The sequence below is a fragment of the Thalia democratica genome, chromosome 1, assembly GCF_965202585.1.
Source record: "Thalia democratica chromosome 1, ktThaDemo2.hap1.1, whole genome shotgun sequence".
Lineage (NCBI taxonomy): Eukaryota > Metazoa > Chordata > Thaliacea > Salpida > Salpidae > Thalia > Thalia democratica.
In genome coordinates, this window is record NC_139165.1 from 62,027,087 (window position 1) to 62,050,073 (window position 22,987).

Sequence of the window (22,987 nt, forward strand, 5' to 3'; positions counted from 1 at the left end):
TGTACCCTGTATTCTTACTACAAATGATTGAATTAATTAAACTTTAATTAGGTATGTTTCGTTTGACTAATTTTATATATTACTCAAATTCAAATTATATTCAACTACTATAAACACAATAATCCAAGTATATAAAACTGAAAAAAGCTGATCACGGAAAACAAAGTCTTTCCAAACTAACTTGATCTGGCTAAATCTTAGCTAGGATCCGACTAGATCGGGATATTTTTCTTTAAATTGGGAGCCGGATCTTTTTTAAAATTAGGATCCATCCGGTTCCAGATCCAAGCAAAAATGGCCGGATCCGACCGGATCCAGATCTTGGATCCGGTAGATCACTAGTTTAAATGATATTAATCTTACTGACCCTATGAACTATTTGTTGTTACATACATTAGACATTTAATAAACTAACGTTTACATAAAACATCAGACTAACAACAGACTAACTACTTTTTTAAACTTTTGATTTAATTTTTTATTAAAAACACCGCGTTCATTTAAGTTAAACTATTATAGTGGCTCATAAATTTATACAGATAGAAACTTAAGAATAAATACAGTGTATTTTGATGTTACGAATTATGTAATTTTGATTAAAACAACGCAAACAAGGCTTATTTAGTTTATTGATAAATTAATATTTATAGTTATTTTATGAAAACAAAATTTTAAGTTTAACAAACACTTAACTTGCTAATAAAAAATTCAAACTCAATTATAATAAAAAAATATTTAAACATAAAAATGTACGTCCTTATTTTTTAATAAAATTTTTTGTACTAAACTTTTTATACTATCTATGTACTATTGCAACCATATTTTATATTTAATCGATTAAATAGAAGTCTTAATTTTAATTGTATCATACAAAAGTTCTAGTTTAAAAGCTAAATTAATTTTAGACCACTAGGATTTTGTAAATGTTTAAAAAACATACTATTTATTTTAACATTAAAAAACTATTTGAATAAACGGCTTGTTTTAATTTATTTTCTAAATCCAATTATTCTGAAAAAAAAATTCACAAAACAGATAAATTTTATATACAAACGAAAATGAGAAAACAATTCATCTATGAGTGAAAAGCATTGAATTTTATTTAGATTTTCATTTCACTTAAAACTCTACTAAAAAAACATAAGTTAAAACTTAAACTTCAATTATGACTAAAAGTATCTAAATAAAAACTTTAATATTGGTCTCAGATCAATTATACGTTTATTATAAAGTGTTTTATCACATTGGACTTAAAGTACAATAAAAAGTCTGCATCAATTACTAAGCTTTAAATCAAAAGTTCAGAACTTGAATTAAATAATGTATTTAACTTTAAAACTAGACAATAAAAGTTTAGCAGCTTAGTTTAGATGGAAAAATTTTTTAATAAAAAAAATTTTCTTCTATAAAATAATAATTAATCTATTATAATTTTAATTGTGCATTAATACTTAAAGTATTCATAAAAAGAACTAACAAATACTTTCTAATTTTAATTTTTTAACAATAACTTTTTTTTCAATAATAGTTTCCGTGGTACCTGCCTCGACCTCTTCCATTGCCGCGGAATCTTGCTCTTTGGGAATGGAAATGATTAAAACGAGGTCTATGGATACCTCCTCTGTTGTTGCCTCGCATGCTAAAATCCTGTCTATTACCAGGACCTTCATAATTAAATCTCGGCCTTTTGGTTGCGGGGTCATCAAAGTTGCGGTGAGGTCTCGGAGCACGACTTCTCATACGAGTTTCATGTTCTAAATTTTCCGGCAAGTTAGACCTGGTATTTCTAGCTAAGGGAAAACTTTGACGTTGTTGATCAACTATTCGTGGGCGATGCTGAAAGTCACGTGGTGCAGATCCCTTGTTGTTTCCAGTAGGATTGTTGTTAGCTCTAAAATCGACGTTTTGGTTTGTATTTACCTCTGAACAAGTCGTGGAAATATCGATGAGATTACTAGTGTTCAGTTGTTGACTTATACTAAACACTGGAACTTGTTGCTGATGTGAACTAAAATATTTTTTTAATTATAGTTAAACAAACATTGCAAATTTTGTTTATTATTTTTATTTGTAAGCATTAGTTCTAAGTATTTATAAAAAATATATAAAATATTGAAAATAATACTATCGGTTAATTAAATTAAATTATAAAAATTAAAACAACAAAAATGCTTAAGAATTTAAATTATGGAATTTTCTTATGCAAATAAATAAAATAGCTAACATTATGATAAATCGATTTACAACAACATTAAAAAAAAAAAAGTACTCAGCATTGTTATTTCAGTAGTGCATATAACGGTAAGAAATTTTAATATTTAGCAAACTATTTCAAAGTTTTCAGTTTGAAGAGAAAGTTAAAATCTTAAGTATTGCATATAGTTAAGTTTTTACTAAGTAAAGCTTTTTAAATCTGAAAAAGATACTTTGTCTTCACTGAAATTTCCACAACTAAAGTTTTAACCTTGTCTTTTAAAGTACAGTTTAAATTATTTTCAAAGGCACAAAATGTCAAAATTTAAAGAATTTATATTTAAATTTAGTAAAAAAAAACTTTGCTTATCCTACTTACACTTACATATGATGAAATAATTGTCATACGCTATGTTCCTCACTGGAGGGAATACTAGAGGGGAAATTGGTACATATAACTAAATCAAACATAGTTTTTTCTGTAGTTCGGTATGCACTAAGAAAAGCAGGATAGTAACTCTTTTATTTAAAAAACTTAGCTTGAATAAATAAAATATCCTATGATTTTTTGTTCCTCAGGGGCAATTAACTTTCTCTTAGGCATCTATATGGTTATATCAATATGTTAAGTTATACATTTTTTTAATTAAATATTTTAGTATGCAGACTAACGTAAACATAAACTTTATGTAGAGTGTACAAAGCAATGAAAATAGCTTAATAGCTATTCACATACAATTTTTCTATACAAAAAACTTACTTTGACTACTGTAGTTCTAACTTTTAATGAAAAAAACAAGGGCTGCTATTGATCAAAATTTATCAAGTTTAACATATTAGTAAGACCACAAATAAATAAATGATATGTAAAGTTAATGAATGTCTACCGCCAGGTAAAAAACTTATATAAAGATAATAAAGGATAACAGTTTTCAACCCAACCAACTTTAAATCGTGATTGTTTTAAGGGGTTTGCTATTTAAAAAATGCTTCAGTGACATTTTTTAATGTCCATTTAAAAAATATTGTATAATTTTTTTATATTCGCATTGAATAAAAGATCAAATCATTTAGAAAAAACTGACGTTAGAACTATGAATAAGTTAGATTTCAACCTGTTAAAGTTCTGCTTTGTGAAAGGAAGATCCTCTTTTTTCTCTATGTGTTCGTTATCTTGCAAACTACTTGTACTTGTGTTTGTAACGAATCCGCTTTGGGGCTCGTCGTCACTACAATCGGATTCAGCATAAGCTGCTAACCAGACTGAAGCTTCTGTTTCCTGTTATTTGAAATAACTGACAATTTATTTATTTTACGTTTAATGAAGATGCAATAATTTTTATAAAAATATTGACAAATACTTTGTGTTTTATTGAAGTAAAAACATTTTCGATACACTCTTTTCAACTACTATTGTGTACAACTAAGCTAAGAAATATTTTATTAACATTATAAAAGCTTTATAATACATAGAAAACATGATGAGTTTAAATGAAAATAAATACTGTTTCGATAAGAAACTGGTAAAATTAAGTACACAAGACTTTTTTAAGCATAAGTAAAGAGAAACTTAAGATGATAAAAGGATATTACAATAAAATTTATACGTACATGTTTCAAAGTTATATAAACGTAAATGAAATGTTTATGAAAACGTTTAAAGTAAAATATAATTATCGGAATTTAGCTGATTTACTTATTTAAAAGGAATAAAGCTATAGTATTAAAGGCTTAAAATTCGAGAAAAATTACAATCATTTATATAAATTAAATTTGTAAACAAACTTTTGTTTACACAACTTTGCCTTATAGGTTTATACACTTAAGTAAACTTTTTACGTCATTTAGTTAAAATTGTAAATTTATTATCATTAAAATATTTCGAATAGTTTAGTAAATGATCTGCAATCGCCTAAGGACTTTTTGTAGGTTTAATACCTCTATTGGTCATCCAGTTTCTGAGGGATTTTGATACATGCTGATCCCTTCTCAGATGGAATCTCTGAGAAGTTCAATCGATGTATACACTGTTACAGTGACACTTAAATTGATAGATAACATTATTTTTTCAGGATCTGGAGTAACATCTTTGAATATTTCTTTTGAAATTTTTCTAGTTAACTTAACTAATTCGAAGATTAACTGCTTCAAATTTACTATTGATTGCGTGTTTTACTTTAGCTGTATTACCTAAATAGGGAAGTCTTAAGTAAACTGGGCACTTTTTTGGGCCTCTTTTAGGATATTGAGTTTCATGATGGTCTTGTCAATCGTTTTCTTGATAATATCCGTTGGGTAATCTTATGATCTTAATATACTACTAATTTTTTGATTTCTTCATTTAATTGACTTTTGAGCAGGTTTTATACGCTCCGAAAACTAACGAGCGTGAACTTAGCTTGAATGGCTTTTTTTGTATATTTTTTTTAAACCAAACTTTATAACCAATTATTTTCAAATTCTTTAATGCTAACTTGGAACTTTTTTTTTTATTCTAAAGAACCTTTTTTTGCTTTGCTTTTCTCAATAATTTCCATCGAATTGTGGTTTGACTATTGTAGTGGGGCCCCTTTAAAAAGTTTGAGTTTTTTTCTATTTTTTTAATTTTTTAAGTTTTTCTCCGAAAATAGTAACTTTTTTCAAACTTTTATTTTTCGACATACTTATTAAACTAAGTTTAAACTTGTAATTAATTTTTTTATAGCATAAGCCTAAATAAATTTTTCAAAATAATTCCAATTTTGCACGGATTTCGATTTTTAGGTTTACAGGCTTTTATGCAAAAATATTTTTTAAAATATTTTTTCTTTTTAACAGACTTTTATAGTTAAGTTTCATGATGTAATTGTGTTTTTTTTCCATTTAATTATTGTTTTTAAAATATATGACCCATACAAGTTTTACCGAAATTCTTAGCAAAGCTATTTGAGGGATTTCTTGCTGAAGTGATAAGAGTTTAAGTAAAACTTGTATGGGTCATATATTCTAAAAACAATAATTAATTAAGAAAAAAATAATAATTACATCATGAAACTTAACTGTAAAAGTATGTTAAAAATTAAAATTAAAAAATAATAATAATTTTTGCATAAAAGTCTGTAAACCTAAAAATTGAAAATCGTCCAAAATTGGAATTTTTCTGAAAAATTTATTTAGGCCTATGGTATAAAAAAAATAATAATTGGAAAAAAAAATAACTACAAGTTTAAACGTAGTTTAATAATTATGTCTAAAAAAATTTGAAAAAAAATACTATTTTTGGAGTAAAACTTAAAAAATTAAGAAAATAAAAAAAAACTCAAAATTTTTAAAGGGACCCCACTACAAAAGTCAAACCTAAATTTGATTGGAAATTAATGTGAAAAGCAAAGCAAAAGAACGTTCTTTAGAATAAAAAAAAAGTTTTAAGTTAGCATTAAAAAATTTGAAAATAATTGGTTTTAAAGTTTGGTTTATAAAAAATTACAAAAAAAAGCCATTCAAGCTAAGTTCACGCTCGTCAAAAACTAAGCAAAAAAATAAAATTTACTTTTTGTAAAGTAGGACAGAAGGACTTTCATGGTATGTATTAACCAACAAATATTGGCTTCCATTACATGTATGTAATAAAAGAAGTTGATGTGTGTTGCAATGACACATCTAGAAAAGGTAAACAACCATCGACTTCGTTTTCACGAGTGAATTTAAGTGAGGGGTGTAGGTCGTCGGGTATTTTGAATATATTCTATTTAAGAATATAGATAAGCCGTTAAATTACTTAAGATATGTAGGTGATATTTTTATCTCAAACAAAAAATGCTACAACATAGACGACTTATTTAATAAAAGTTAACCTGCATACCTCACTTATATTTACTCGTAAAAATAAAGTCGATGGTTGTTTATCCTTTCTAGATGTTAATTATTGTTAAATAATTTAAATGTATAATTTAATAACTATATACGATAATACAACTGTTAAGGGTTCTGCCCAAATATTTGTTAAATATGGGGACGGGTCAAATATGCACAAAGACACTTTTGCACGAGAGTATTTAACAAAAATTTAAATAAAAGAAACTTAAAAATAAAAATACCGACTAAGGGCAATAATGATAGGTAGGTGTCAAATTTGCACGAATATATTTTTGCACGAGCAGGCAATTTTGCACGGGTTGAATTTTTTATTTATTACTGTTTTACTAATTTTAACTATTTATTTTACTATCACTGTTACCCCTAACCTTTACCCTCGGTCAGTCACTTTATTTTCTTTTTTGATTAATTTATCTTTTAGTTTTTTTTTTTATAGTTTCTTTACTCTCGTGCAAAATTTTCTTAGCGCAATTTTTTCCCCTCGTGCAAAATTTAACCTTCGTGCAATTGTGTCTTCCTGTAATTTGACCAATTCTCAATTGAATAATAGTTGAATAAAAAATGAAATAAGAAAAAATAATGTTAAGAAATTTATTTAAAAAAAAGAAAAAAGAAATAAAAAAATTACTTATTAAGGTTAAGGGGTAACAGTAATAGTAAAAAAATATAAGTAAAAAAACTCAATCAGTGCAAAAGTGTTATCGTGCAAAAAAGACTCCTTGTGCAAAAGTGTCTTTGTGTAAAGGTGTCCCTTCGTGCATATTTGACACATATCCGTTAAATATGTATGTATACTAGGGTGCTTATAAAAACAGCAACCTTTGAACTTTCAGCTCAGTTTTTTTTTTTTACATGTGGCAAATATCACAAAACACCCTACTCTGTGCAAAGTTTTAGATGATTTGAAGGAATTTTTATGCTAGCACTTTTCAATTTTCTGAAAACCATCCCAATGCAAACTGTATGGGATCCAAAAAATGTGATCTTAGAGTTTTTAGCTGGAAATTGTTTTACATAAGAAAATTATCACTATAACATATTGTGCAGAATTAAAGAAAATTTAATGAAAGTTTTATGGAGTCACTTATTGACTATATGTAATTTGTATCACTTTTTGTAAGTTTTCTGCTTTTTTGTAATAATTGCGACATATAAAACAATTTTCAGCTCGCATTATTTGGGTCCGAGACATTGCGTTGGTATAGTTTTCAGAAAATCAAAAACAGCAAGCATGAAAGGTTTTTCAAATCGTATATACGAATTAAAACTTTATTGATACCGTATAGAACTTATTTTACAGTAGCGTGCTTTTTTTTTGAATTAGTCCTAGTAAAAAAATCTAAGCTACAATAATAAAAATAAAATAAACTACAATTAATAACTATTTTCAATACTTTTTTCAAGTTGTTAGAATGACAAATTTTATATTTCAGAATTTACTAACTTCTTTATTTTATTAACGTTTTTAATTATAACAGTTTTATTAAATATATCAAATACATTTTTTACCGGTTACTAAAATAAAAAGTAATTAAAACATAATTTAACCATTTTTTTACCCCACAAGATAGAATTAATCAAAACTGTTTTTTAAGTCAATAAACCTTTTGATTTTGAGAATTAACGTCATCATTGTTAGACGTCAGTACAATATTATTAGTGGCATTTTCGTTTGAATCGACTTGTTGTTTCATAAAATTTGACAAAAAACTCATTGCTTTTCCAACATCTCCAATGGAAGGTGATTCGTCTTGAACTGGAGTTGTGCCTCCTTCATCTTCCATTCCGAGTACAGGAATCGACAACCCTGCTATATAAGTTTGATTTGTTTATCATATCATGTTTTTTTTTTGTAATATTTTTTTAAATGCTTTGATAGTTTGTTAACTATCTTCTAAGTCAATAAAAGTAATAAATCGTTAATTACAACTACTTTCTTGCCAGTTTGCAAATTAAAATTATCCTACTTCGATTAAGGTGAACTGTAAAAACTGTTTTGTGGTGAAACACACTCTATAATTGTAGAAATTTCAATTTTAATTCAGTTCAAAAATTAAGCTAATTTAAGCTTTAGTTATCTAAAAATAAAAATTACTAAGCTCCATTAAGATAAAGTTAAAATAAAATGTAGTGCATTTTTTAAACTAAATTTAAACTGATCAAATTATATATTTCTTGTAAGCATAATTTAATTGACCAGGGAATGTTGAGTTAATTGTCTATTAATACGTAATATTTAAATACCTAAAAATTTCAAGATTTAAGGAATAATTCCAAAAAGAACTGAGTTTAAAGAAATTGTTCTTCAATAAAAAATTTAAAAACAATTAAGTATACAAAAAAAAAGTAAAATTTGTGATAAACATAGTCTAAAATTAAGTATCTAAAACATGTAGATTCAAGCCATGCATAGCGTTTTTTAAAATGTAATTTAATTCTTTATTACCAGTTTTTTGGCCACCAAGTCCAGGCAGTGTTGGACTGTTATGCTCAGAGGTGCCACCATTATCCTGAATAATAGAACCAGAAGATGTAGGAGTATTATTTTTATTACGAACTCTTAAATCTTGATCCTGTATTAACAAAAAACAATCACTACATTTTGTAACAAAAATGCATCTCAATTGAAAATTAAACATCAAATATCTCAATAATCGATATTCAATAACACATTTTTCTTGCAGTTTATTGAAAATGAAACTTTATCAAACTTCAAGCTGATTATATATTTTTTTTAATACTCAACTCCACTAATGATTTAACATTTTAAAAGCGTAAAATTTTATTAATAACATGTATTATATAACTTTATTTACTTTTTTGGGAGTGTGCCTTCTGTGATCAGTGTCCTGTATAAATAATATTTCTTTAAAACTTAATTAAAACAATACTTATATAAATCGTTAGTGTAAAAACATATAAAAGGTAATCTTAATTTCTCTACTAGATAAAAAATAAGTTTACAAGATTGTATAGCTTTGTGAAACGTAAAACTAACTGACGTACATTATAAATTATAATAACATAAATTATAATTTTTATTGTTGTAAAGTCAATTTGATGACTTAAGCATCAACTAAAATTTTAAAATTATTGTATAGATATTTTTTAAATGTTTAATAATTTATTTTGAAAGGTTTTTGCTGATAAATACTTTAAGAACAAAAAGTTGTAGATAACTTTGATTCAATCTTGAAAATTAATGTAACTTTAACAGAATAAGTTAATGGAAAACTTTCAAACTAATTTTATACTTTAACAATAAAATCAATCAATAAAAATACTGAAATAAATTAAGAAATAGTATTAGCAGAACTAAATTAGAAAATTTTGAATGTCTTCCAAATTTTAATAAGGAGTTTCTTAAAAGGACAAAAAACTTCGCCATAAAAAACTAGATTTTTTTCAATGTGTTGGTGCTAAATTTACTGTAACTTTAAAATTGTATTCACGCTACTTAATACTACAAAATTATATGCATCAAGATAATCAACATTAAATAATGAAGAAATAATAGCTACTATTTTTCTCTTGTTTCTTATGATTATTCGAAATTAAAATATGTTTTTTGTCTTCTTTGTTTAACAAACAAAACTAACTTTATCAAACTTGTTAAAAATGGATTGAATTCTGGACTCCAAACTATCATAATTGTTACCAGGTGACGAACCGACGTTGGCATCAGGTGAAGCACCTGGAGGGATCTCTCCCTCCTCAATGTCGTCAGCAGTTGCCATGGCAGCTTGGTACGATTCACCTTCCGTCGATTTCCCTTGCAACTCATCACCATAGCCTTCAGCTCTTGCCTGACTAAAATTAGTAAAAAAATTTTTTTTCTACTATTATTTGCTTAAAACTACTTACGTTATAAAGTACATGTAGGTTGAATGATAGCGTATTTAAAGAGCTCACTTACAAAACTATCATTAAGTTATTTACAAAAAAAAATTACAAATATCTAAATGTGGTTTTTCATTACTACTTTCCAATAGACATACACTAAAAAATAATTTACATGTGAGTTCTAATAATACTTTATTTTTATGCAATTACTAACAAATCAGGAAAACTTAAACTCTTACACTGTTTCAATATACAAATAATAAGTAATAATATCTTAAATTTAACTTTCTATAAAAATTAAAACATCATTTATTCATAAAATATGCTTTTTCCTCTAAATGTTAAAAATTATAACTAAGTTCATTTATGTTAGTTCTTTGAAATTTGCAAGTTATAAATTAAGAGATATAAAAACATTAACTTAAACAAAATTAAGTGAAAACTTTTGAAAAAATCATATAAAGTTTTTTAATAACTTACTTTATTAAATTTTGCACTTGTTCAATAGGAAGAGATGCTACAGTCTGTAAATTAAGATACTAAATAAATATCTAAAAGGATTAACATTTTATTTTAGAAAAAAAAAAAACTAAAAATGATACATATTTTGAACCTAAATAAATATTTTAATTTAAAATATTTGTTTCAAACTTACGTTTAAATCGACCTTGTCTTCAAAAATAAAATTTGGTCTTATTGTATTCCTGTGAATAGAAAACAATTAAATATTTTATTAATTTTGGAGTAAAATCATTATAAAAAAAAATTATTTACATATTTGCTATACAGCTTATAGGATTTTTCCTAAAATAACATAACACACAGTGGGCTGAAAAAGGGGATCAAGCGGACATTGACTACAAAAATATTTTTTCTGAATAGAAAACCAAACTCAGTGTTAAACATAGTTAGATAGAACTTGATTTCTTGCTTCAAAATTGGTTTTGTTACTTTTCTGCTTGAAGTATTAAGGAGTTATGTAAGTTTAATAAATCCAACTAGTTTTTGAATTTTTCAGTGTAAAAACCACTCAAAATTCTTTATAGTTTTCGTCAAAAATTTGCTGGTAGAAAGTTACAGAAAAAATTATAAGTACTTTTTTTTAAATAGTATAATGCATATCAAACACAAGATAAGCTATTTAAAAAACAAATATCTTAAGGCTTTTTTATAAATTGATATTTATATAAAAAAAACTTAACAGGCAGCCAAATATCGCTTATAAACCCCTTTAAAAATAATTATTGCCTATCAATAAATATTTTTGTAAATTTGTATACAGAATTCTTTTCATATTTGCAAAACTAAAAAAAAGAACATGTTATTGCGATAGGAAATTGAGATATTTATCTCTTAAAATACCCTATATTGCTCTAAAACACCAGTGAATTTTCGGAACGAATAGCAGTTTTTTGAAGATAAATTATATACTTTTCTTTTTAAATATTTAAAGAATTTTGATTTTTTAAATTTAGCACTTAATCAAAAAAGAAAAACATAAAAATAACTTTGTATTTAAGTTTTTAAGGTAATTTTAAGCAGTTGCTGTGTGCCTTAATTTTGACATAAATTTAAGTTTTTTTTGACTTAGTTTTAAACAACAAAATATCAAAAGTTTGCTTCTTTTAAGCTTACATACCTTTTAATACACACAAAGCAGAATAGAACCAAACCCAGTTTATTAAAGAAGAAGCCCAGCTCTAAACAATTAATTTAAACTCTTGGTTTAACTTTTTAGTCACTAAAATGGTCAATGGCCGCATTCCAGCCCACTGCGTAACAGTAAAATCTCGAAATCAGGATTCTACATTAGTATTTTTAGGTTTTAAAACTCCTTATTGCTTAAAGCCGTATAAATTAAATAATTGAAAAGTCTTTTTAAGATAGTTTTTCAATAAAAAAGTAAAACTGTTGACAATTAAAGCTATTTCATAAAAACTAGATACGATAGATAGAAATGTACAACGGAAGCAAATTCGTGCCAATTTTCTTGGGTATTTAAAAAAAAAATTAAAATATACATATTAAAACTGATTAATTCAAAGAAAAAATTTTCAGACTATCTATACTTTGTTTTAGTGTAAACAGTTTATCAACAAAGTTGTCAATTTTAGACCATTCCGTATATATATAAACAGGGTTTCTAAAGATTTCAAAAAAAATCTAAGTTTTCTAAATTTTTTCCAGGTTTTTGAAAGTACAGTGCCTATTCACTTATCCGAACTCCACTTATCCGGACGCTTACTTATCCGGACAGTTTCGGTCAAAAAAAAATTCAAAAAAATTTCAATAATCAACACAAAAATTCATTCAAAAAATTTCACAACTTTTTAAATTCCATGAGTTTTCTGCTGAAAAACGTTAAAAAAACAAACGTCTACTCTTTCTTATTTTAGTAAAACTTCCAATAAAAACTAATTTGTTAGGAGTGATATGTTTCCGTTAAATTGACTTAAAACTTAGTCAAAGTTTCTCGTTTTTCTTTATGTCTGCTTTTTTTTTAAAGATAGGTTTAAATTATTTTTTGTTTTAAGAGATAAATTTAGTTTATATTTTGTCTTAAACAAAAATTAATCTTTTTTTTATTAAGAGTTAGGTAAGGTAGAATTGCAAATGATGAGTTTTACTTGCTTGACCCTCAAAAAACGTATATAGTTGCAGAGGGTAAGTAAGTCTGATGTTTTTCTACCTTAGAAAAAAATTAATTAATTAACCTTTAGTTTAGCTTTTATCATTTTATTATAAATTACTCACAATTACTATGTATTTGTTTTTACCATAGCACTTTTATTATGCATTGCATTATATGCAGCAATTATATTATTATATGAAATAATAGATTTTAGTACTTATCTGGAATTTTGGTTATCCGGACATGTTTAAAGAAAAATCTTGCCCAACGTGTCCGGATAAGTGAATAAACACTTAACAGGGTTTTTATCCATTTTTAGTATAAAATAAGCTTAAGGTAAGAAACTGAAATATATAGTATAAAAAAATTGAAAAATTACTGTAATGCAACTTTAAATGTGTTTTATAAGAAATAAACTTCTAAGTGATTCAAAATAAAAATTTGTAAAAAAATACTTTTCGTACCTAATAAACATTTTATTATTTAAGATGTGTAAATTATTTAAAATTAAAAGTTTTCTAGTTTTTTTTTTGCCTTAGTTGTCAAATTCCAGCTTTTTTACGTAATTCCAGTTTTTTTGGCAACCCTGTATAGATTTTATTATACTTATTATGTCGTTTACTTAATAACGTTATTTCAACTTTTTTTTTTTAATTACAGACTTTTATAAGGTAAAGAACTATATAACTATTTATTTTTCAAAATTTTCAAACGTTAATTTATAAAATAACAGGGGCACGGTGCGTTTACAAGCTCATGAAGTTTTTACCAACTTTACAGGACTGGACGCTTCTTCGTCGTCAGAAATTTCCATGTCCTGATGCTGCGGAGATTTCGATACAAGTATTTTGTCTAAAGATTTTTGTGACGTTCCTATTATCTTTTCAAGTATCGTTGTACTCTGTAGTTATGTAAAATAAGCTAATATTAACACAACATAGCGAGCTAGTATCTTAAATACTATTAAACTGAAAACCTAATCTATAATTCTAAAATTTTAAACATATAATGTATTTGAAATGAACTCAAACTTTTTTTAATTGTATAATAAGTTAGTTCAATAGTATTAAGCTCTAACAAACTTATGTCTCAAACTAGTTTACTCATTTATTTTTAACTTTAATTATTCAAATATACTTTTTTTTATATTGATTAACAAATTTGCTATAGTTATGTTATAAAGCTTAAAATCTTAGATAATATATTTTATCCTATATTTATAAATTGTTTAGTATGATTTTTAACAGTTTTAAGAGTATAACACACATAGGGCCCGCAACTAAAAGATTGAAATTCTTTTTTTTTTGATAATTTTTGGCTATAAAGCCAAGATTCTAGCACACTTGAGTAGACAACACAGAATTTCTAGGACACTTAGTTCAATAAATTAGATATATTTCGAGCTGTTCTCATTAGTAGAATACAAAGCTAACATAAAAAAAAGGTTTTAAACTTATACAGTAAGAAACTGCTGAAAAGTGGTCAAAGATTAATAAAAGGACAAAAGTAATTAGCAACAATAACAATTAATTAAATTTACCAACAAACAATTAAGTTAAAAAATACACAATAGTCAAAAAAAAAACGACTTAAATCACAAATATAACGAAAAAAATTACTTTGTGACTACATAAGATTAAAAATCTTATCACATGTTAGCTTTGTATTCTACTGAAGACAACAGCTCGAATATCTTGTATATTGAACTGTTTATACTGTATCGATTACAGAGTTACTACTCAGTAAAGTTTGATTGTATAAAAGTAAATAATCAAAATATAAGTTTAAGTTGCTTAATTTTAAATTTTTGATGAGCCAAACTTTGATTAAAAATCATATATCCAAAACATTTTAGAGATCTACTTACAGTCTGATAAATTTTGTTTTAAAAAGAATTTCTTTATTTATATAAAAAAATAAATAGATACAATCTTAAACTACATAGAAAATATAATACATGAAAATATTAAAATATTGAGTTTAAACGAATTTTCTTTCTCTATTTCTAGTCAAGAGCGATTTTGGCCCACCAAGTAACATAAACAAAAAATATATAAATAGTTTTATAACAATGAAAAAAACAATTTCCAACAATATACAAATTTATGATTTTAAATTAGGTATAAGATTAACTGTATTTACAATTTCAATCAATTTAAGATTCTAGTTGTAAAAAACAATTGTTACCCCTTGAAGCTTCTTGCTTTCATAATAGTACGAATGAAAAAATATATCAGCTGTTTGTATTTTCTGTCGAACTACTTTTTGCTTACTAAGTAGTAATTTTAAATTGCTTATGTTAGATTGTAAAGTTTCAATTTTTTCGTCAACTTCCTCCAAACATTTTTCTCCGGCTAACTTATCTGTTTTAATAAAATCTAAAGAACGGTTCTAACTAAAAACGGTATATGTGAAAAAAAAAATCTTAACATTTTAGTAAAGATTTAACTATTAAGTTAATGAATCTAGCTATTAAAGTAATGTTTTGTTTTATTATTTAAGACAAAATAAATGAACTGCTATATACGAGCCAAATTTACCACCTATTTTCAAGTTGCAAAAATAAAATTTATAGTTAACAAACAAAGTAGAAATTAAAAACTATCGATTGTTCACAAACATCCTAAAAAAATTCTTAGAGGCCCTGTATCGTTCGTACTTTCCCTAGACAATAAAAAGTTAACTGCTGCGTAACTTAAGATGTTAAACCCCGAAAAAATTCGGAATATGTATGGCAGGTTCAAACTTAGATTTAGAACCGATGATTAATACAGTCGATTTATCATCAAGTATAAGTACAGCTTTAGTTAGTACAAATTTACAACCACATTAAATTTTCGATGAATTAGAAAAAAATATTACTTACCTCAACTAATAAAAAACACATAGATAGTTTTTCATTTTTCTATTTGTTATATTCATTAGTTTCAAAAAACTTAAGGTTAAACAACATAAAAAGTTGCAAACATAAAAACATTATTTTTTAAATAAGCATTATATATGTTTTTTTGACTTAGTTTCGATATAATTACCGAGTAAAAACATATACATTAATATAACAAAAACAGTATAATCAAATAACTATTAAAAGGTTAAAAGTGCACTTTTATAAAGGCTTAAAATCCTGTTGTGCTCTTCAAAAAAAAATTTTTTATGGCAATTTTTTCAGGGTTATTTTTGGTTTTACTAAAAATTTGCTGAGTTTGTTCAACAAGTTACAAATTTAGTCATTTAAAAAGTTTCAATTTTTTATGCAAAACAAATAGTAATAAATAAAAAAACAGTTTTAGTTAATTTTTTCTTTAATATCTAATAATCATCTATAAAACCTTTTAGAGTCTTCGTTTTTTGCACATCAAACTTTTCAATTTTCTTCATACCATCTATTTCTGGTAAAATCTGATTTGAAAGCGTATTGACCTCTGCTAAATGCTGTATAAGATCGTCTGGTAACTGTAGAAATTTTTATATACAATAAAATACAATATCGTAAAAAAACTATTTAAGAGCATTTAAGGGATCACCTTTTCTATTACAAGTGATCGTATTTTACTGAGTTTAATTCAGCTATAAGAAGCTTCTTACCTTATATAAATTTTAACTGTTTTTTTTAATAAGTGATCAAAGTTAATGAGTTCAATAGGTTCTTTATGAAAGGCGTATATAAGAAAATCAAAAAAGACTATTTCTCTAAAAAATATTTTCTCCTTCATTTGTTAAACAATTTTCTTCAAATTTAAAAGCAAGTCTATTACAACGTAAAAATTTTTTTTTTCAATGCACAAACTTTTTTATCTTTAAAAAAATGAAAATTTAATAAAGATATATTTTTTTATCTTAGTTTTAAATTACATCATACAAAGTATTCTTAATTGTTTAAGAAATTTTTCCTGAAAATTTAGGTTAATTGCTTAAAAAATTAAGGAGTAGACAATCTAGTAGATAATATTTTTTCCTTTTGTACTGGTATAATTAAAAATTTATTTTAAGTGAACTTAAAATATAAAATTTCAAAGACTTGATTTTATCCAATGATCAAAACTAAAACTAAGTTTTTAAAAATTAAAAACGCCAAAAGCTTCATAAAATTGAAGATTTTTAACTAGATTTATTTACTTACTTACTGCTACGTTTACTCTGCAACGTTTTGAAGTTTTTGAAAAAGTATTACATAAACTTTGATATCTATACACAGTTAAAATACAGGGTTCCCACCGAAATTTCAAAGAAAAATTATAGGGAAATCCATAAAATATAGTAAATTTATAGGGAAATTATCAAAAAAAAACAATGAATTTTATACGTTACAAACATATTTTCAAGGTATATAAAATAAAATATGTCATTAACCGTTTATAAGCACAGTCTTAATAAGAAATTTAGGAAATTTCGTGGGTTTTGGAGCTCTAATTTTAGTTAAATCAGCAAACTTCAGATAAATTGTATTTAATTTAAATATAAACAAATAAAAACTTTATTCGTTAGGTGGCGTCATATTGTCAGTTTTCTACTGAAATTGTAAAGATTTTGATTAAAAAATTATAATCAAAACTTTTTTAACATGTTTTTCACTACGCGGTGTTTTGGCTTTCAAATTTCAATCACCAACCAAAAAAACGTAATTTATTGGGATTCTAGGGACTTTTCAAAATATTGAAAATTTATAGGGAAATGGGAACCTTGGAAAATGATTTTTCTGTATAAGTTAATTTACAATTATAAATTTATTTTCTTAAATAGTTAACATTGGTTGCTAGAGAACTGCTAGCACAAGCCCTGTTACATCATAGATATTAGTTAAGAAAAATTATTTCTTTTAAACCTATTTAAAATACTTACAGTAGAATAACTTAGAAAATTGACAGCTAAAATATAAATAGAATACAGACATATTAAAATTAACAAATTATTTGAAAAAATCATTATAGAATCTTTTCAGCATTCCTTGTAAAGTCATTTAAAACAGAAAAGATTAAGCATTTAGAGGTTCGTAATATCAGGGTTGCCACTCTTTGAGCCAAAAAATCTTCCCTGAGTGACCAAAAATTCCCTGAGTAACCTTAAATTTCCCTGAGTTTCCCTGAGTATTTTTCAAATCTTAAAAAAAAAAATTTCTCTTCTAACACAAATTATTAATACCTCATTCTCATTTTTCTTCTTTAATAATAAAATGAAGGTTGTATAACAAGTAATTGCATTATTTTTACTCTTAGAGGCTTTTAATTTAAGATGTTTTTTCGACATACTGTGCGATTTCAATGCCCTTATACCCATGTTGGATAAGGCCATTGGTGTATCATCACCACACCACTTACATTTAAACTTCTCTTTGTCTACATCCTCAAGTAACCAATCTTTGAAGTCTTCATGGTTAAGCCAACTTATTTTAAACAAGGTTTTAAACTGTACTTTACTCATAATACTTAAATTTAATTAAATTTGCAAAAAAGTTGTAAAGTATATTAAAACATTCACACTAAAAAATTAATTACCATTACTGCTACTACTTTTGAAATTATTATTTATAAACAAAAATTTAACCTCTATTTTTCTAACAAAAGTAATACAACACTAATCTGTATTCATTTTAATTTTTTTTACTGAAAACAAGTAGTTGTAAACAAATAACAAATAACTTTATTATTTAAAAAGTAAGAATTTTTTAAACTACATAAGTAACTAAAATAAAAAGTTTATTAGAACTTTTTAATGAATAGTTAACAACAACTTTCATTTCTCTAAACTGTTTGATTTTACTTAAGTAAATATAAATTTAAAACTTAAAAAAACTACAATGTTAATACTAAGAATATTCAAGAACTAGCCGCAAGGCTAAAAAAATTCTAAATAACCACTTAAATAATAAAAATTACTACTTTTGAACAAAATATTGAAACTGGATTAACTAAACCTCATTCTAGATGTAGAAAAAAATTTCCCTGAGATTTTCAAAAACTTCCCTGAAATTTAGAGAAAAAATCAAAACTTCCCTGAGTTTCCCTGAGTTAAAAGAAAATGCCAAAATTCCCTGAGTTTCCCTGAGATTTTCTACAGTTTGAAAATTCCCTGAGATTCCCTGAGTTCCCTGAGTGTGTGGCAACCCTGTAATAAAATTAAATTTTTTAGTTTAGAAGCTTGTTACTACAAGTAAAGAAAATAAATACATTGCTTCTTTATATATAAAATTTTTTAAATAAAAAAGTGAATTCTTTTGTAGAGTTAAGAATATATATAGTTCAAAACTATACTAGCTTACTTGTTTTCAAACTTTATTTTTAAAGTTGGAAAAAAGTGTAAATGAAACTCATTTTCAATTATTTACAACAACAAAAAAACACTAACGTCTAGTCTTGCGAGGAACGAATTTTTCAGCACAGTTGGAACTCTTCCGCATTCGATACAAGCAAGTAATTCATCACACCAATCAGAATCATAAATATTTCTATTTTTCCATATTGTTATTACCCTCGCTACATTCTGCTTAGTTTCAGAATTGTTGGCACTATACGATTGTTAAGTTAAAATTAAAACATAAAAGCATGTAAACTAATGATTATCAAAATTGATTGTTTTTAATGTATGGGAAAATTGAACAAAAAAATTCGAGTAATGCTTATCGAACTAAAAAAAACTTACTTTTAATTGTCTAATGTTTTCCATTAAATATACTTATAATTCGATAGAAACAATAAATACTTTACTGGTTTAGACAGTAACTCTAGAAAAAAAAAGAGCAAAAATACAATAGCGTCACAAACATTTTTTAATAAAATGTGCTGACAAAAATGTTATAAATTTCAAGTTTAAAATTGTGTCTATGGCATGCTGTGTTTTATAGTTTTTAGAGAGAATTTTTTTCATAACAAAAAATATCTATAAAAATAAACATTCTTTGAGGTTTTTTGAAACAAACTATTATTTAAGATACTTTTTTTTAGAAAACAAAATTCAATTAATTTTTGAGATATGAACACTTTTGTAAAAAAAATCTAAGACAAACGTATACAACAAAAATTTTACACAGTTAATTTTCTCCAAATTTTGTAAAAATCATTAAAATTTAACTCCTACTTCATTTTTGAAGCAATTTACGTTCACTTTAATTTTTTCTTACTTAATTAAAAAAAGATATGTTTATCTTAATACTACGAAAATATTTTTTCAAATTAAGTTAAAACTCAGTTAGCAGATTTTACAAGATTTTTTTTTAATTAATGACTTTTTTTTCTTTTTTTTTTCACAAAAAATGTTTATGTATATAAATTTGTTACCTAAAAGTTGTTCAAAATTTACTAAAGATTAGAATGAGAAATTTTTAAAACAAAAGTTCAAAAACTGAAGGTATGGGATAGATTTTTGGTGAAATAGTCTATTTTTGCATTTTAGTTTGTGCCTCCTATAATAAAAAATTATTAAGCTTTCTAACTTTGTACGCTCATATTTCAAAAGTTACTTTGAATTTTCAAAAACAGTAAATACAACTGATAGCTTAGTTTTATATGTAAAATAAGAATAACTTTTTTTTAATGGTTTACCCCCATGTTCTTGAAATATAAACTAATCACTAACCTTATATACATTATTGCTTCTGGAATAACTTTTTTAAATGATTCTTTGTACTTGTGAGCATTCTTTCTCTCACATTTTTGTACAATATCATTACATAGATAAAATAAAGTCAGTCTGTGATTCTGATTGGCTGAATAATTTTTAAATTTTATTTTAGTAAACAGTTAATAATTCAGTTTAACAAGTGAAAGTCTTAAGTTAATACAAATTTGCAACAGTTCGGCAGACTAATTTACAGGTTTTTATGTTTCCTACAATATGAAATGTTGTTATAATAAATAACATCTAAAGCATAATCTTTTGTTATAGTTTTTGGAATCAAAATCTAAAATTAAAACTATGCTAATTATATACTTAGTAAAAAAACTGACTTCTTTAAGCAGAGAAATAATGTTTCTATTTTTTAATACACGAAATCAAAAACAAAATACTTGAAGTATAAATATAATTATTTTATTATAGAGTAAAATAATTAATTTAATATTAATATGTATTTTTATTTTGTTTTAATTCAATGTTTTATTGTAAAAAAATTTTGATACAAATAATTGAGGAACAATTTTCTGATATTAAATTTATAAAACAATAAAACAGTTGCCACTCCTTAAGTAAGGCAAAAAAACAGACTGAGTAAATCCGAGTTTATTAAAATTCATCAGAAAAAAATTAGTATACTTAAGTATACAAGAGAAAACCTTTGTGGTAAAAATTATATATTCAAGTATAAGATGTAACGTTAAAAGCCATCCTAGAGATCCTGATAAGCTAAGCTTATCAGAATATATACCATAGATGTTTTTGTGGTAAAACTTTATTCCGACTAACGGCGTTTCACTGCTCTCAAATAAATTTAAGAGCAGTGAAACGCCGTTAGTCAGAATAAAGTTTTAACACAAAAACATCTGTGGTATGTTCAAGTAAACATACATTCAATTTTTCTACTTCTAATTTTTTATAGTCATTATAAGCTTTATTTCATGCAACTATAGAGACATCTAAACCTTAAAAAGTTATTTATAAAAAAAAATTAAATTTTATTACCTACTGTGCACAAAACGTTTTACACTGATTTATCGTGCCAATTTTTAAAATTGTTTATTGAGCTCTGCTTTTAGATGCTGTATACTTATAATCTATTTTTAAATCACTAAGAACAGGACTTAAAACATTTGCTTATTGTTATGTTTACAAAAGGCTACAGAAAACACCTTTGGTATATTTAAGTACAGCTGGCAGAAATGCAGAAAGTTTTACTTAATATTTTGAAACATCAATGTAAAAGTATTAAATAAAATAGCAGAATATAAGTTATCTTTAAATACCAAATATTTAAAACGAAATGTACTGCAAATAAATTACATTCTTAAAAAAACTAGCTTGAGTTTTTCAAAAAATCTATAACTTTTCTCATAAAAAACAAAACCAGCTTGAATTAGACTTAGTTATTTAAATTAATTTAAATTAGCCTCAATTTACCTAAGGTTGTTTTTAAATTTCAAAGTAGCTTGAATTATTCTGTGTAACCTGAAAGTGTGACAAACCTATAATTAAGAATTTACAAAGAGAACTTTATACAAAATTTTCTTAAACTAAGGACATAAATGTTTGTAATATATTATTTATATTATAAAAAAATAGTCTGATTAATAATTGATACAAAATAAGTATTCATAACAAAAAAATATTAAGACTTTTAAAATAAAAATTATATTCATTATTTAAAACCAGCTAAGAATAAGCTGTAAAGTTTCAAATAATATTATTTTTAGACTGTAGTATTTCTAGTAAATCTATATTTCTTGCTTAATAAATTTGAATATTATAAAATAAATCAGTCAAGTTCATATGTCCTTATATCAAAACACTACTTAAAATTGCTTTAAGCTGTGAAAAATTAGTAGTTAAAATAAAAATTACATAAAATGATTAATTCAATAAGTACATAATACAAAATACAACAAAAAATTTTAAATAAAAACTAAAAAAGAAATACAAATAGAAAAAAACTAACAAGATCTAAGTGTATCAAGCCATTTAGAAGTAACCTCCTTGTGGTAGTACTTTATACAGATCATCCACACACCAAGCATTGCAATTGAGTCATGTGTATTTTGCACAGATGCAAGTTTTCTTCCAAGCGAACTAATATTCACTGCTGGCTTTTCAGATCCTTGCTGTGTTTTACTGCTGTGTTTTCCAGATATTTTCTTGTTTGGCATAATTAGCTATTATTATTTAAGTTTTTCTGCAAACTACCAATTGCAATTTATCTGCAGAATTCAAAATAAAAGTATTAGACAACATTAAAAAATTGGAATGTTAGAAAATTTAACTTCTTAGTATAGTTTCTGACAATTTAAAAGTAGAAACAGATAGAATTAACAGTTTGTAAAATAAACTAACTAAACCAAATTTATAGTACAAAGGTATTTCTTTAAACACTAGAGTTGCCACAATTTGATATTTTGTTAGTTTAGAAGCTTAAATGCTATTTAGTCAGGAAATAACAAATTAAACGCAAAACATTTTAAATCTAGAACCATTAAATCTATGTAAGCTTCATTTTCAATGGCTTTGCTTTAAAAAAAAGCTACTAAGCTTAATTTTAGTTTAAGCATTATTTTCCTATATTTTGGAGTAAGCAGATTTAGCTTCCTTCATTGCGTGATTTCAGACAAATAAACTTTTTTGTGTTGTCTATGTTCAAATTACAATTCTGTTGCTCACCTTAGTATATGCTTTAAAGACTTCTTTTTTGAGAAAATAGGCTAAAATAGCTCAAAAAGTGCATGTTTTCATTAGTAATTTCAGAATTTAATTAAATTCCAAATCAAAAACAAGCAACCCTAAATAAAAAAGTTTATTTATTCTTAGTTTTTTAGTTACAAATTTCAA

General features: G+C 25.0%; 1 protein-coding gene across 1 annotated transcript; it reads right to left on the bottom strand.

The window, feature by feature from the left end:
- Positions 1 to 1,211: 1,211 nt before the first annotated feature.
- Positions 1,212 to 22,353, bottom strand: LOC145833580 (uncharacterized). The gene is made up of 14 exons (XM_082940746.1): positions 22,104 to 22,353; positions 20,093 to 20,222; positions 18,866 to 19,025; positions 15,853 to 15,976; positions 14,711 to 14,886; positions 13,297 to 13,424; positions 10,547 to 10,595; positions 10,372 to 10,415; positions 9,648 to 9,858; positions 8,865 to 8,897; positions 8,495 to 8,621; positions 7,653 to 7,858; positions 3,309 to 3,472; positions 1,212 to 2,008 (listed from the first exon to the last, which is right to left on the bottom strand). Exons 1-14 carry the CDS (start codon positions 22,309 to 22,311, stop codon positions 1,519 to 1,521), a joined length of 2,250 nt encoding a protein of 749 aa, XP_082796872.1. The 5' UTR covers positions 22,312 to 22,353; the 3' UTR covers positions 1,212 to 1,518.
- Positions 22,354 to 22,987: the final 634 nt, after the last annotated feature.